The 16,760-nt window shown below is 36.2% G+C and overlaps 1 protein-coding gene across 1 annotated transcript; it reads right to left on the bottom strand.

Annotated features, from left to right (window-relative positions):
* Positions 1 to 851: 851 nt before the first annotated feature.
* Positions 852 to 16,550, bottom strand: LOC104358558 (carbonic anhydrase 1). The gene is made up of 7 exons (XM_042786301.1): positions 16,536 to 16,550; positions 8,052 to 8,250; positions 6,767 to 6,885; positions 4,683 to 4,778; positions 3,739 to 3,801; positions 2,568 to 2,723; positions 852 to 1,383 (listed from the first exon to the last, which is right to left on the bottom strand). The coding sequence occupies exons 1-7, from the start codon at positions 16,548 to 16,550 to the stop codon at positions 1,273 to 1,275; spliced, it is 759 nt and encodes a 252-aa protein (XP_042642235.1). The 3' UTR covers positions 852 to 1,272.
* Positions 16,551 to 16,760: the final 210 nt, after the last annotated feature.

The following is a 16,760-nucleotide window of genomic DNA, read 5'->3' as shown; positions in this document are numbered from 1 at the left end:
CAAGTGATTAGTTATTCATTTCACATCTTCTGGTATGATGATTGTTGCCATTGCATTATGGTGGTGAGTCACAGACCAAGATGTTGGATACACACTCTGTTTAGCTGAAAAGGCAGACCTAAGAGTATGTCCCACTGAATGCAGCTGACTGCAGCAGACGTGGTATTTTGCATTAAAGCAATTCAGCTTTTGAGTATGTTGGGAACATGGATTTGAAAATTTTCTGTTCTTTACAGAGGAAGTGTGAGGAACTGTAAGTGTTTAGAGCACTGCTTTTACTGTACAGTCAAAGGCATGCAAATGTCAAAGAAGAAACTATATCTGTAGCAAGATGTGCTGCAAAACCCCAACAGATGATGGTCATTTATGTAATTTAATGAAGACACTTCATCATTTCAGTCAAATAACATTTAACTTACATAGTGGGGTCAACTGGAAACCTAATTTCTGTTCTAATGCTTTATGTTGTTCCTTGTAGAGTCTGACTTTATCTTCTTCAGACCTTTTCCACCGCTGACTATTATTCAGTTGTCACTGCTAGAGCCATTTGCAAAGCTGAGTACTGCTCTGCTGGAGAAATAGTGAAACTGGTGCCACAAGTGTGTGACTTAAATGTACAGCCAGACCAAAGTGCTTTATTTTTCTGTGCATATATGTCTAATAATTCTCTATTAGATCTGCAGGTGAAACAAAAGATCAATTATCACATAATTTATTTTGAAACACTGATAGCATAGCACTGTTACAATACTGTTTCAATTCAAAATATTTCATTTATTAATTTAAATCAGGCATATATCAGCTAAACTAGACAAATAAACCATATTTATTAGCCAAATCAACAGTAACCAATTAATAATTGCCATTAACAGTAGTGATTTTGTTGCAAAAAACAACAGAAATTTCATACAATTCTTTGTGGGAAGCTGAGTACTGATTAATTTCACTCTGTACAATTACTTTCCTTATCACAGTTTACTTAATACATCAGAAGGAATGTGAAGATTCATTAAAAATTTTAAAGTACATTTCACTGTTAGAAGTCATGTATTAAAGTGGTTTAGTTGCCTACCACAGAAAGAATATAGATTAATTCCACTAAAAGCACTAGTTGAATGCCACAGTAAATTACAACAGCTTCTGGCAGGACAAGAATACTGTATCTAAGAGCACATGCGTGTTCTCATTTCTTTGGTAGATTTTTCTATAGTCTTTAGATGTGTTGTTCTTGATGGGTAGACTGTGCTCCGGATTTGCTCCATTTGTCTGGAATTAGTCTCTCACCACTCTGCCTTTCAGCAGTTGGGGTTGCCGGTGATTGCTCAGTATGGGACAAGGTCCTTCCCCTTCAGCAGAAGACAGAATTGTGCGGAATTGAGACAACTAAATGGGACAAGGAAGGAAGAGATACATTTAGCTTTTCATTTTTATATTGTGTGTCTGAGAAACTGTTATACTTCCCAACTAAATTTCTATTTTTCAGAAAAATTAAGCTTTATAATATTGAATTAATCCAGTGGGGAGTCAGGATTTATGCTGCCACAGAAGTACTGGAATGAACAACCATCTCTGAATATCCTACTGGCCCCTATATTCAACTACCACAGAAATTTTCAGACACTGGTACTACTGTGTTATCACTTATGTTAAAAGAAATTTAGTTTGATAAATTAAAAATATCAATCACCATTTCTGAAAGTAAAAAGCAAGGCTTTAGAATAATTCAACTTTGCTCTAAACATTGCTTTTTATGTCAAACTATTTGTAATTAATTTGTACATTGAATAGCCCAATGAATAACACCTTGAACAAATATTAAGGATCTTCATAATAACCAATTTATTTCTACATGCATGCTTTTTATTTTAAAAGATTCAAAGTACTTAACTAGCCTTATCTGGAAAAAATATTAATTCAAACACCTTTGGAAGGACAAGTAGCAATAACTCCATAAGACAGTTTCGTAAGAGTTTAGAACAGAAAGAATACCTGCCTCGATAAGGCCAGTGATGGATATTTAGCTTATCCTACAGACATTGTTAGGAAATAATGCAATAATAAACCAATCGGTACAGCTTCTAACCACTCTACAATAGCACTGGAGAACTATACCGTGGCTATTTGATCTTGTGGCACATCACAAAACTCCCTACTCAGGCAGGTTTATGACTGAGATTTGATGAAAATATGAATTTCTTTTGGGGAGTCTTCTGAGAATGAAGATGGGAAGAATTCAGCTTTCTGCCCAGCTTCTGCTTTGGGAGACACAGCACTGTAAGGAAGTTTATATAAGCAAATTGCCTTTCCTGAAGTAATGGAAGTAACTCCACCAATCTGAAGTCTTCTTATCTCAATTCCCACAAGACTTTGTAAGATGTGAGTAGCCTAACCTGGCTAAGGCAGAATCATAAGTGTTGATTAAAAGCAACAATGTGGTGTAAAGGTAGTACTCATTTAACAGTAAAAATTAGACAAATAGACCTAATAAAATGCAGTAGTACTGTGTGAAGTGATAATGTCCCTGAAGCTGAAAGACAAGAAAGGTCTTGTTCCTTGTAAGAACATACCTGCTTTGAGTTGATAGTAATTGGCTCTTTAAGGATAACCCAGATGACACTTTCATGGAGGGGAGGATGAGTCAGAGAGCCATTGTAGGTCCAGTAATCCATGGATTTAGGCAGTAGGCTTGAAGGATCAAAATCAGAAAAGAGAGATTTCTTACCCTGTGGAAGATACGTTGGGTTAATGAAACCCATGAGTAAAATAGGATTTACATCCCAGGCCACAAAGGAGTGTGTTCCTAAATCAGAGGAAGTAATTTGAAAACACTAATGTTTTCTCATAGCATCAGAGGTGAGTTGCTCACAGAGGTGATGTTTGACACTGAGCTACATCTAGGCTGGCACCACTGACAATGAGCAGTGTTACTCAAAAAAAAACAAACACGAAACAATTTCCTCCCCCCAGTAGGATCAGATAACAAAGAGTTCAATCATCACTGACTAAAGGGGTTTTTATTTGAGTTTTGTTTTGTTGTTTTTTTTTTTTTTTTTTTTCAAAATACTGAACTCTGTGTTCCTGAACAGGCAAAACACTTCAGTGTATAATTAATTTTCAGCTGTCTGTTGAGGCTAAAGGAATGATTCACACATGTCAATAATGTTTTCATGTTCAGGGTCAAAGTCTACATTCCTTTTTAAAAATCCTGTGGGACATACTGTATTTTATTTTTAACATGCTTCAATAAAATTCATATATTCAGATTTTATCTCTGCTTACCTTGTGTCTTTATGAGAGGCTTAGTGGAAATAGTCACTGTTACAAGACAGTTTAAGAAACGTGTAGTTCTGGCGTTATTTCTTCTCCCTTTTTTTCCTTCCTTTAACTGAGAGAAACCTCAGTTTGGTTACTCTGAGGCTGTGCTGGTGATGGACACCGGGGTAATTTTAAACAGACAGATGGATGGAAGCATAGGATTAAGTAGGAATCAGGAACTGTGTACTCTTAAACAAAGAACCCATAGCTGCCTACAGGGTGGAGCCTCAGCAATACAAAATATCTTATGGGATCCTACAAACTCATGTCTAGGATCATGCTTTCAGCTCCCACTTCTCTACAGCCTCCTTCAGCTGAACTCCTGCATTATTCTGAAGTCTTCAAAAAGGCAGATGAGAGACTGCATAGATTTTAATTTAACTCCTCTATATATTATCATGATCAGACTATGATGATGTTTACCTTAGTCTTTATTGAATCCAAGGGCTTCAGGATGTCCTTCAGGTTTTCATTGCATAAGCCAAGCTGTAAATTAAAAAATACTTTAAAATCCTAAATATGTAACAATAGTTTTATTCTGAATCAAGAATAAGAATATGCTTTATAAATGTTGATTAGCTTAACTTTTCAAACCCACTATGAATGAGACAAAATTTAGAACTTTTGATGAAATAGCAGGAAGTTTTGTTTCTGCTTTGCAGAGTAATGCAAATAGTAGTGCAAAAATAATCTATGGTTCAGAAGTATATGATTGCTTTAATCATATGTGCTTACTCTTGAAATTCACTTTGAAAGCATTCAGAGAGGTGGTTTTGCTGGTACCTTTTTTGCAATGTGAACTATGAGTAATTGTATTTTAGCAGTATATAATAATATATATTATTGTTTAATGGTATTTTGTTAATGTAACAAAGTTCTTAATAATAAGGAATTCTTTTTCCTGCCTTGGTTTTGAAAGGCTAAATATATTATGTGCATACATTCAAGATTTCTTGTAGGGCTGACTTAGAATTTTCTTTTCTGGTTGATAGACAGTAATAGCACAAGTGACTCAAACTGTCTTTCTGTGAAACTTTGCATCGCTGTAAATGGAGTGCAAGGCAAAGATAGAAGGTGTGAGCATTGCCTCTTACAAAGGTGGATGAAACACCCACCACAAGCTCACTAGCACCCATGCTTTAAAGCACAGCTCTTCTTGAAGGGTCTGTGGATGAAATGGGGATTTGGTAAAACGCTGACGTGGAAGCATGAACAAAGTTGGCAATAGGGGCTAAATCAGGATAAGAGACAGTCAACTCCACTCATTTAACACAAAGTTGTGTTTTTCCTAGTTCCCGTCACTGACTGCAGTTTTGATAAGGAAAGGGAAGAAAGACACATGTATTTTCAGTACGTCAGTAACTGACCTTCAGGAAAACAGCGACAATTGCCAAGCCATCCGGTTTGTCGAAAGCCTCAGCTACATTTGAATACTTGTCTGCGTTCCAGTGAATAAGATGAGGCTAAAGATCAATTGAAAGGATCACTTTTGTTGGTTCTATTACAGAGAAATGCCACAAGTAGAGTAAAATAGTTAGAAATACCACTCTGCACTTAGGGTCTGACTGTGAAACTGAGAACATGCTTGTGAACGCCTGCAGATTTATGATGTTCGGCTGAATTGCCCTGGCATTGTCAGCACTCGTACCCAGGCTTTATCTTGGGGTAGGCAGAACTGCACCTATCCCTGAAAGCAATTTGGGGGTAAGTACACAGAGATGTGGAAAATCACAACTTACAAGAGGCATATATTTTTCTAACTCTATTGCTAACAGCCTCTTGTGCATGCCTTTATTTCCATGTCTTTAAAAATGTAATACCTTAAAAGCATTTTGAGGAGTGTAACCACTTTGTTACACATGGTGCAATATTTATTCACAATAGTCCCATTTACTGTGACTGATGGTATGACCATGAACATCATGGCTGTGGATGCTTTATATTCAACATAAATCTTTCAACAAGTATTTGACAGTATTTGCTTTAATAGAGTTTTAAGGAACTTTTGTTCAGCCTAATATGTTGCATATTATATCTTGAGCTATTTTTGATGAAATATAAATTTCAAAAACTCACAGAACTTGGAAATCATAAGAATTTCTTTATATGCCTTCTTACCTATTAATATGCTTAGCAATTCCTTAGCAAGTATGAACTCTATGGTGATAGTCTAGTCCTGGATTATTTGTATGCTGTTTCAGCAACGTGGTCATAAAAAATATCAAAACTTCTTAAAACGCAAGGAGGAGATTCTAAAATATAGAGACAGAACATGGAAATTATCATATAATGCACATAATCTTAAAATTCTGATTTATATCATTTTTTTGGGTTTTAATTTGTGGTATTTTTTTGAAGCTGAATTGTTGTCTTTTCAACTTAATATCTTTACTGTTTCAACATATTTTAAACTATTGATTCAAAGCAAACTAATAAACACTTAATCATATGCTGCTTAAACACGATTGAAGCGCACTATCTCTTTACAGCAGAAAGCAATTCTAAAGGGACGCCCCTTTCTTATCTTGGCTGTATCAAATGAGATAGCTTTAGCACTCTCAACAGCGGAAAATTTCCTATTAGGAGCACACTTCTGGCTGCGTGTTCCTAATGCCTACATTAAAAATGTATAATCCATCTCATTAGTGTGTCATGTTGTAATGTTCTTAAAATCTAAAAAGCTGCCAAAGATAACATTACATGGATCAAACATTAATTGTTTGCTGGCATGTTGCTGACCATCAGCAGGACACTAAGGCACCAGAAAACAAACAAAATCTGTTACTTTAGAAGTAGTTTTTAATTTTTGTAAAACAGATCTTGCCTCATTATTTGAAAACATTTAATGTACTTGACAGCTGCTGAGGCCCTTACTAGATAACTTTTTTACCTCTTCCTTTTCACTAATTTCTTCTGGGTTTCCTTTTTATTTGCTGCTCTTGAAAAGCCAGAAAAAAAACAAACAAACAAACAAACAAAAAAAAAAAACAACCAAACAAACAAAAAAACAAACAAACAAACAAACAAAACACCTTACAGTGATCAGCATGCTTGTAACTTTGAGAAGTTCCAGATACAATTATAGTGGGGTACTGGGTGATTAGACTCTGAAAAGCAGCTGATTTAGTATTAAGCTGAATGTACTTGCACAGCTGACCTTTTTAACATTTAACGGATGTTACTTTTCTATCTGCACATTTTATCTCTATTTAATTGTTTTAATATGGATTTAGATTATCTAAATTTAAATGTAAAAGTACTGGCCACAAAATCCAATTTGCTCTTGCAAAGTCAACTTTGCACACATAGAGATAGTACTGCTTTTGCAAAATAAAATAACTACCAAGGCTACCTACATATGCTTTTTTTTTTTTTTTTTTTTTAATCTAGGGGTGATATAAGTGTAGAGACTTTGAAAACTTGACTTCAACTTTTCTTTCATTGGCTCTACCTCTGAGGCATATTTCTTTCCATCAGCTGTGTGCTCTGAGCCTTGCTCATCAGTTTGGCCCCAATGGAAATGAAACCGCCGCAATCTATACGTTCCAGTGAGAGGTCTGCCATTGAGCACTGCAAACGTATGAAGTATGGTAAAAGCACCAATCAATAAAGTCTTCCTGACAGGCAAGTTATAGATTTCAAAGATTTTATAAAATGCAGCAGTTTACTCCATGTTAACGTGTTTTGATACTAGAATATTTTTAAACAACTGGAGAAAAAAAGTCCCAACAGTTTGTGCAGTTCAGCCAAAGTTATTGAAGGTTTTAATTGTAGATATGTGTATGAGTCCATTGGTTATAGTAAATCTGCATGTCTCCTTGATACAGCTCCAAAATTCAGGTGGAATATGTGAATACACCTTCTAACCCAGAGAGAAAACAAAAGGAAAAATAATGCAGAAAACCAGCAGTTTTCCAGAAACAGTAACTGGATTTTAATAACTGCAGAACAAACCATCCAATTCACTTCTCACTAAAATTTGCATTATTTATGACAGTATTTAAAAGGTCTCTTTCTCCACAGAGGTAACAGTTATAGTTACTTGATGTTGCCTGAATTTAGATTATGAGATGCCACAGGTGTACTTGGGTGTTAATGACTCTGTTTATTGGTTTATTGGTCATTATCATCAATTCCTTGCTTACAAGCCCATAAATGTGTATTGATTCCCACTGTGGTGATAGGCACCTGTAATTGTGCATGATGCTTGGAAATACGTGCCTGTAGTTCTCGCAGCTCTTGAAATATTATACATCAGCACAAAAAAATCTCCTCCTTTGCTATCAAGGTAGTAAGACACTGAGGAAAAAAACCTATTCCAGAGTGATTTCCTATGGAGTTATACTGTGAGTAACTTTTACATATGTATAAATCTCCCACAGAATGTTGATTTAAAATAAAAGCACAACCAAGTAACTGTGTTTAGAAACTCTACTCCTACTTTCCCTGACCCTAATCAGTGAATTTCCTGGAGGTTTCCTACTGGAAAATTACCAATCCTTTTGCCATTAACACAAGAACACTTGCCAACAAGTCCTAATTTTAAAGAACATAATTTGGACCTTCTGTGACACTTAAAGGGTGTTGCCAACTGGTGTAACAAAATTAGTAAGCATACCCTAATCTATATAAATACTCCTGAAAGGCAACTAGTCTTATTTTCTATATAAAGAAAAAAAGAATGAAGAAAAATAAAGTGTCTCACATCTCCCCCTCCAGATCCCCTTTTTACTAACCCGATTGATTGTCCTTATCCTCAAAATTCACATGGAATGAATGACTGACATTGATGATCTCTTTGCATGTGGAAGGTTTCCAAGTGATCCAGAGAAGCCCCAGAGATGCATCTTTTTTGACTTCCTTGGGTTTAATATCAACAGGAGATTGATGGTCTCCATTGGCAATAGGGCAATAACTTGTGCCAGTGGTCAGGTCCTAGGTAAAATAAATAAATAATTGAAGTTTTCTACTTCTAAATCTGTACCAATACCGAATTCACGACCCTTGGAACCAATTGTATACATAATACAGACACCTGATATGTTAATAATCCATGTAATTCTGAAGAATTTTAATAAGGAAAAGAAATAGATATTCAGTATATTATAAATAAATCTGATTTTCTATTAAAGATAATTTTACCACTGTTGCCTTGATAACTCCAGTTCAAGCTTGCCATTTTTTTACTATTGCAAGGCACTGTCTTATTTAAAAAGAAACTACTGGTGCTGATGAAAGCTGTTAAGATCTCTGCTTTGATTTTCTTCTGAATTTACAACTTATGCCTGGGCTTTTATATACCTGCTTAAACAGTAAAACCAGTAATATTTTCTAATCAACCTTTATTGATTTCAAATGATTTCAGAATGGCATGAGAAACTGTGACAAGAGAAAGGATTGTAATAAGGAAACAGTGTGGTTTGAGATCTGTTTACTTTTTGATTCAGTACATATATTAAGACAGATATAAGTTAGATGCCAAATTAAAATATACATAATTCTAACTGTTCAAATGTTGTCCAAAGACCTTTACACTGAATCTTCACAATCCAAAGGAAAATTATGGTATAAAAGTGCAGACTACACAGAAAGCAATGGATGCTGAGCCTTTTTGAAAATCCATATCAAAGAGTTAAGACATCTACGTGTGGGTTTTAGAATATTAATTTTGACAATCCCTAAAAAATAGTAAAGCTCAGTACCTTTTAGTGGTGGAAAAGAAGTAACAATGTCAGTGTGCGAAAAAATGGTCAATTTATTATTAAATGCTACATTAACATGACTAGCAATGCTCTCATTAATGAAAGAGGAGGTCCACAGCTTACTAAATCCTACCAGCTTCAGATATTTTGGGAATGATCTCAAACCATTTTTGTACTGCTGGGAATCTTCAAGGCAATCTTCTTGGTGACTGATACCTGATTAAGTGCATGGTTGAAATCTAACTTCCGAAGTTTTCTCCTGAAGTAGGTCCTATCTGGCAGTTCAAGAATATTTACACACAATCACCTGTTTCTTCAGTAGTAAGATACCATGCCCTATACTCTGTTTTAAAGCTAAGTCCTACCAACACATATGGCATTTTGTCTGGGTTAAACTCTATCTCATACGTGTTTAAAAGCAGGATTGTATTTTTAGGACCATATGCTTAACAACTACTGCAGCATAGTTAAATAATTGTGGTATTATCTATATTTGTAACCATTTGAGCTGAGTTTATGGAGTAATTATTTCTGTATAAAATAAGGTTTATCATAGACTGTGTAAGCATTGCCTTGTCATCCTGAGTTGCAAAAATGGAACCTGTTGACATTTTCCTGTTTTTCTTACAGACTATTCTCAGTAATAGGAAACTACTGATATCTGTCTTTGCAGATGTCCACAGCTGACGTCAGGAATTTCAGATACCATTGTGCAAGTAATGTTATAACCTGTAAAAGCTGTCACATTTGATGCCTAGGAATAAGACGGCTTTTAGATGCATCTCAGTTATAGGTGGATTGAAATTTTCTGTTAATTTTTTGTTGTTGTTCAGAGATGATATTTTATCAGAATGGAAAGTGTTCAAAGGAAAATTACCACCACAAACTTCTGCTGAAAGAGAGACAGCTTCACCTACTTAGTCCCTGACCAATTTCCTAGTCAGATTACTAAAATGATATCAGTGTTTCGCTACATCATGAAATTTCTGTTTGAAATGAAGTGTGCACAATTTATGGTCCTTGGGGAACCTTGCTATGTAAACTACGTGAGAAACGAAGATAGCAGAACTAATAGATCAGCTGGAAATACTAGGTATGCTGGATGTGGCCAGTTATTAACTTGTAATTCTCCATCAGGGAGTTTGAAGACCTCAGTAGCCAGGCTTGCGTCAAGCCGTCAGCACCCTGTTGGGGTGAGGGGAACCAGGCCTGCTGCTGTCTTGGCTGCTATGGTCTGGAATGGCGGCGATAAATTACTGCCATGTTTAGTGCTGAAACAAACTCAGGCTGGTGTCAGTGGCTGTGTTTTGAGGATTCAGAAACCAAACCTGGCACCAGACACTAAAAAGATTCAATACAGCGCTCTGGAGAGCTGAGCTGTGCAGCAGGCAGCCCAGAAGCCCCCAAAAGGCCACCTTCATCCCAGGCACTCAGGACTGGCAGCCTCTCTGCTGCTGCAGGGGAAGATTTGGGGTTTTAGTCCTAGTTACAAGGTTATTAGTGACAGGTGAGCCTCCCAGCTGCCCGCCTGTCCCCTATTTTTTTTGTTAGGAGTCCTGGAAGGATGGATAGACCTGGTATACTGGGGGAAAGGTGTTCACGGCCCAAGAGTTTATCATTCTGAGAATCAGAGCTCTTTTGAATATATTTGCAGGGGGATTTAGCAGCCATCAGGAAAATTAATAAATTCCTTAAAGAACAGTTTTGAAACAGAATGTGTTTCTCGCAGAACAGATATACCAACTTTTCACCAAATCTAATGTCAATTACCATTGTTCCTTTGGGACAACGTAGGATAAGTTCCTTCACTCCTTGGAGAGGCACAGCACCAAATCGCCTGCAACTGTTCACACTCACTGTGGTGTGAAAGAGCCAGTCACCCCTCAATTCCTTGTCTCCTATGAGTCATCTGTAAACAGTGTTGGTCACTTTGAGTTAGTTGCACAGATAATACCAAAGACTTTCCGTCAGTGGTCAAGAACTATCAGCTGGATCACTGAAAAAAACAAGTGACTAGTTAGATAGGTCTAATCCAGAGGGATGTGAAATTGTGTGAAATTGTGAAACAGATTGTGTGTTCCAGCACGATATAGGGACAATATAATATAAAGAAATTCAGTGAAAGAATACAGAAGAGTGAGGCAAGATAATTTTGAATTTTCTAAAGAATAAAGGAATGAAGTTTTAGGAATAATAGCCAAAGGAAATATAAATCTTGTCTTGTTAGACAGATGCAATGTGAATATAAGGTGGAAAAATTGCCATAGTGTCTTTTGCTTGATCAGATAATCAATGTCAATTTTCTGACTATGAAAAATATTCTTTCTGTGCGAGGTGAGCATGGCAGAGATTCAGTAAAACGATCTCTTGGAAGAGGAGCCAAGATTTCAGAATTTTGACCTTTTTACTGTCTCATCAGCAAGGCTCTAAAGTAATTCTAGACCTCCAATTTAAATGCAGTGTGACTGACACAACAACTGGTTTGCCTCTTGAAACCCAAAACAACTGGTTTATGATTCCTCCCATTACACCCTTTTATACCTCTCTAAGTGCACTTCAGCTTTTAGCTATAACCCTAAATACTTAATTATTAGTATTTTCTGCATGAATGTAAAGAATAGGGTTAATGTTATGAAGGAGCTCTTGAACTTATGAAGAGCTCACGAACCAGGATTCAAAAGAAAATAATCCAGTATTTGTTTTAATAGACGTACCACTTTATTTAATTTCTGAAGTTATAATGTGACTGTACAATCAGCCTTTCTCCAGATAACAAAGAAATTAGGTTCGACTTTAAACAAAGTCTGAGGAACTAAGGTGACACAATTTAGGAAGGGTGGCAGATATTTTACTACTTGTTGCACAGCACTTGCCATTTCAGCAACTTCTTCCAGTTCCCTCTTCTACCTGAAAAACAAAACAAAACAAAACAAAACAAAACATTTCAAGGCTTTTTACAACTTTATGCTAGGAGGAAAGACTTCTGAACTCAAGGGGCACTGAACATTTTTCCAAAATAAAGATTTTTACAAATTGCAGTAGGGATTGAAGTAAATTATTTATAAATGTAGGTTAAAATAATATGATTTGAAGCATTTTATAATTATTTTTGTAACTCTTGTGCATTCCTCCAGAGTACTTGTAGTCCAGATGTTGTCACATACTAATGCATTAGAACTATGGGACTAAATTGCTGAGACAGCATCCACAAAAATGTCCCAGCAGCACAGGGCAAAAGAAGGCTGAGGATCATGGATGGTAATAAGCTTCTTAAAACACAAGCCTGTATTCCATCAACCACTGATTGTTGCCTCCACATTTTAGGCTATCCACACTCTGCAGGGCAAGTGTTAGCACCTTTCCAGGAAAGTGGAATTAAGGAAATGTGATATCCTTGGCAAAACCTTCACAGTATAAATAGAAGTGGATCTCTGGCTTTTCAGATGAGTGTGGACAAAGTTTTATGGCTAATGCTCTGAACCTGCAAACCACTATAGATGTATCTAGCTTTATGCATAGGAGGACGCTCATTGACCTTATTTGCAAGTATGAAAATAAAAATGAACACAGTTATAGAAATTAAGGTAAAATAGTCTTATTTTAAAGACATTGGCCAGAAAAAAACAGAAAACTCTTCTGAAAAATATTAAACTACAAGAACATTCAGAGGAAATTTTTCATTTTTTTAAGTGCCAAATGCTACATATCTTAATAGTGAAATGATTTGTGAAAAAATCCTACAAAAAGTTTAAAAAATATTTTACTAACTCTCACAGTGATCCTTTTTAGTTAGTGTTTACAGAGATTCCAGATATTTTCATTTGTAATGCTCTGGTCAAAATTAAATAAAATGCATTAGATAATCTTTCCTTGTAGTGATAGTAAGCAAACTAGTGGGAGGGACATTGCAAAGTTATGAGTTTTGGAGTGAACTAGAAGAAGGAGGGCACTTCCAAGCTATTGCGTATTGCTTGATCTGAGAAAGTTCTGGTCATCCTTGAGCAAAGGATTGCATAAGGTGCAAGAGATAAGGATCACCTTAAAAATAAAATAAGGCATAGTAAATATTAGCCTGTGGCATAAGGGCGGGAGATAATAGGACCCCAATGGTTGTGAAAGAGCTACTGTCTCACATTACTTCGCGCCTGTTTCCTGCACTGGGCTTTGCTAATGGGAGAGATACAGCTCAGTTTGTCTTTGCATGGCTGGTTATTGCGGATAGGATCAAACCCAGCCCCTCTTCGTGAGGGAAGAAGTGTCAGCTTAACTGGGGAGTTTTATCTGCTATCGGCTACAGTTTTAGTCTTTTAATACTAACTGAGCATTTAGCTTAAGCGATGAAAGGTAATACTTCTATTTTTATTTGCAGACAGACCTATAAAATATAAAACTGTCTGTCCTATAACTCCCTGTCCCAGTTATGAGAACAGCCAGAGTCTGAAGCAAGGAAAAAAGGTTGTGTCTAAATAATGAAGTACCCATAATCTTTTCTTGTTACCAGGTATTCTGTGAGCCTATGTAGTCCATATTTTCTAGCAAATACCAATAAAACTTTATAAATGTCATTATGTACCTCATATTCAGGGAATATAATGAATTGCAACAAATACATTTAGATACCAGAAAAGATTTGTAGGTGGACATGGCATGGTAATAAATATAAATTTTATTATTTGCAGTTTTACTGATTTAACATTAAACAATCTGTATCAGAAATTATGGGGTAGTTCTATGGGTTTTTTTTCCTTTTAATTCTGTACCTTAATATGAAAGAAGCATATATAGCTGCAACAGACTTTATCTGGTTTATAGGTATAACATATGCAAAAGAAAGACAGACTGCTATGGTGGTATGTTTTACTTGTTCTACGTTAGGGATTTTCAGCCTTTTGATTTCTGGATGCTTAAACATTTATCAGCAAAGACACAGAAAATCAAAGCCTACTGAAAACAGGCTTGGTCTCCTTGCTTGTCTTTCACCTTGAAAAGAATCCACAGACCCCACAGTTTGGGACCAGAAGTGAAAATCACATTTGTGCACCATGAGACTGATGAAAATCATTACCTGCATGATATATTTTCAGGTTTTCAGGATTTGGACCCTTCAGTTGGAGCTGCTATTCAGTTTGAGTATATCTTTGCCAAGTATTACTCCTAGTGCTTGTGAATGAATCTGAGCTGTATGTATGGAGCAGATATTTGTCCAATGTAACAAATCATATTCAATTTTTGGATTTCCGTATAAAACAGTATGTAAATAATTACTTCAGTAGTCTGTGATAACATCTGTATTCTGGAAGTTGCATTAGGCATAACTAGATCTCATGATTTTATACAGAATTGACTTGGATAATAGCAAAAGAGAAACACCTTCTTTCAAAGATATTACTGACTGCGGAAACTGCAGTGTTTTAATCAAAACATTGCTCCTGACTGAACAGATAGAGAACATTTTAAGCAGAGTGTGGCATAGTTACACAACCTCCTGCTTGGAAGGCTTTCAGCAGGGAGCTGTGCCCTCTGCTGCTCGCTTGAGCACAGTGTAGAAACAGAAACAGCCTGTATACCTTTGACTTGAAACACAGGTGAAATGGGACAATTCAAAGATATCTTTTAACATAACCATTTTTATAGGGTAAGATTGTTGTTCAAAAGCAATTTTTGATATTAATATTTTTGTCAAAATGCTACAGACAATTTAATTTATGTTTTATTGTAAACTGGATTGGACGGCTGAGAATATTTTTTTGTTTCCAGTCTTTTGAAAGACTAAACAGTAAAAAACACCAGCAGCAGAACTTTTGAGAAGTTGTTTTGTTTTTGTTTTTTTTTTTCTTTTGTTAGTGATAAAGTATTAAAGTTCATGCTTTTTTTTTTCAGAAAGGGTTGGTAAAAAAGTGCTAACTCTTCGATCAAAACAACAGTAGAAGAAAAAATGGCATATGGCTACCAAAAAGGTTATTGTTCTTTTTATTATTGTTGAACATTTTTTCATCAAATACTGCTTAAAAGTCAATTCAAGGTTTATTTGGCTATATTTTTGGTAGGCTATTCCGACTTTAATTTGCCATACCTTTTAATTTTACTGTCTACATCAGTGATAGTCACAAAAAATAATTTCTGTGAGACAGTTAGGGATGCAGTACTTCTGCCACAGTTTCTCAAAAAGAGTTGTTAATAACAAGGGGACATAAAAAAGATTGTAATCCCAGCGTCAGCTGTTTTGCAAAAGTATTTCTCTTTTTGACCTACTGAACTGCTGAAAAAAAAAACCTGCACAAGTAATATATGCAAGTTCTGTAACAAATGTAAAATGCAGATATGTACCTAAGCATATTTATGTCCCATACATGTAGTTTCACTGATTTCCATTCTAAACATATTATTATGCTAGCAATGTTCTCTCTTTTTATGCTCTGTGTTAAACTCCACAAGCACAGAGCAAGTTTAGAAGCAGTCAAATGTATCTGGCTGCTTGATGGCACATGGGCAGCCTGGCTGGAGTGCAGTGTGACTTCTCGGTACCTTTCCTTCTTCACTGGGGCATGTTTGAAACCTACTGCAACGAATAACTGCAATCTAAGAATCGTATTTGTTAAGAAATATAAATAGTTTCAGGAATGCTGCAGAATTCAGAAGTATCACAGAGCCATTAGACCAACTCTGCCACCAATAGAGACACTGTGTCTGTATTTGCACTAAAAAAAAAAAATGCCTTAGCCCTATGTAGAGTTCTTACAGAAGTAAAATTGGCAGGCATCCCAATTGGGACATCCCAGCGTGTAAACCAGAAGTACAGGAATGTGATGAATGATCAAGATTTAATGCAAATTGTACAGATATTGAGCAAGATTTTTGCAAGAACCTGCACCGATTTACTCCATAACCATCTTTGCTACTGGCTGTTCCACTGAGATGTAACTGAGCCCCATGATGCTGAGCAGGACTAAGAGGAATTAGTTGTTTTTAATAGATAAATCATGGTATTTTTTTCTATTCTCAAATGAACAGCAGCTTTCACAAATTTCTGATAAAAGCCTGATGTGCCTGAAAATGTCAAAAATAGGACCTGCCCGACCTGTTTCCCCTAGTTTCTGTTGCAGTTTACATTAACTGCATGTTCTGTGCTCCCTGCCACCATGAAATCACACTCTGTACTACTTAGTTAACCTACTCCTCTCACAAAGGCAACAAAAAAATAAACTCTGGTTTATTGGCAAAGGATCAGAGAACTGTGTGAGTCCCAGGTCAACAGAGCAGACTGCAGGTCTCCTCTCAGTTTAAAAAAAGAAAAGTTTTCCAGACCTTTTCTGTGCAGAGATGGCCTTGAAAACCTGAAACAATGTAAACAGACTGAGACGGAGGAAAGGAGCCAGTGAGTTGATCTCAGCTTGACAATAGACAGAAAGTAAGAGTGTTACTGATGAGAGACAAGTGCATGTTGGCACACCCGCACATTCAGGCTCTTACATCTTCAGAAAAGTTAAGAAATCCTGAAAAAATTTCCAAATCCCTTACCATCTCCTTGGCCATTGCCCATCCCGTTGCACAATGACAGAGCAGGGATGTGGGAGACCATGAAAGTGTTTCTTAGCTATTTTGCTTCAGCTCTGAAGAACACCTTTCCCTGGCAGGATAGATAGTAAAAAGTCAAAAGTATTACTTCTGTGAAAAATTCATATTCTGTGTGTTTCTTTGCAGTTTTTCCCAATTTCACACTTCCCAGTGTCATTGTCTTAAAAA

This window comes from Tyto alba, unplaced genomic scaffold (genome assembly GCF_018691265.1).
Source record: "Tyto alba isolate M040663 unplaced genomic scaffold, T.alba_DEE_v4.0 Super-Scaffold_9, whole genome shotgun sequence".
Taxonomy (NCBI): Eukaryota; Metazoa; Chordata; class Aves; order Strigiformes; family Tytonidae; genus Tyto; species Tyto alba.
This window is presented reverse-complemented; position numbering and strand designations above follow the sequence as displayed.

What these genes read in the sequence shown, in the direction of transcription:
- LOC104358558 (XM_042786301.1), bottom strand. An exon ending in GGATAAGGACAATCAATCGG is followed by an intron (nt 6,886 to 8,051) that starts GTTAGTAAAAAG and finishes ATACGTTTGCAG; the next exon opens with TGCTCAATGGCAGACCTCTC. An exon ending in GAAAGAAATATGCCTCAGAG is followed by an intron (nt 4,779 to 6,766) that starts GTAGAGCCAATG and finishes ATTGATCTTTAG; the next exon opens with CCTCATCTTATTCACTGGAA.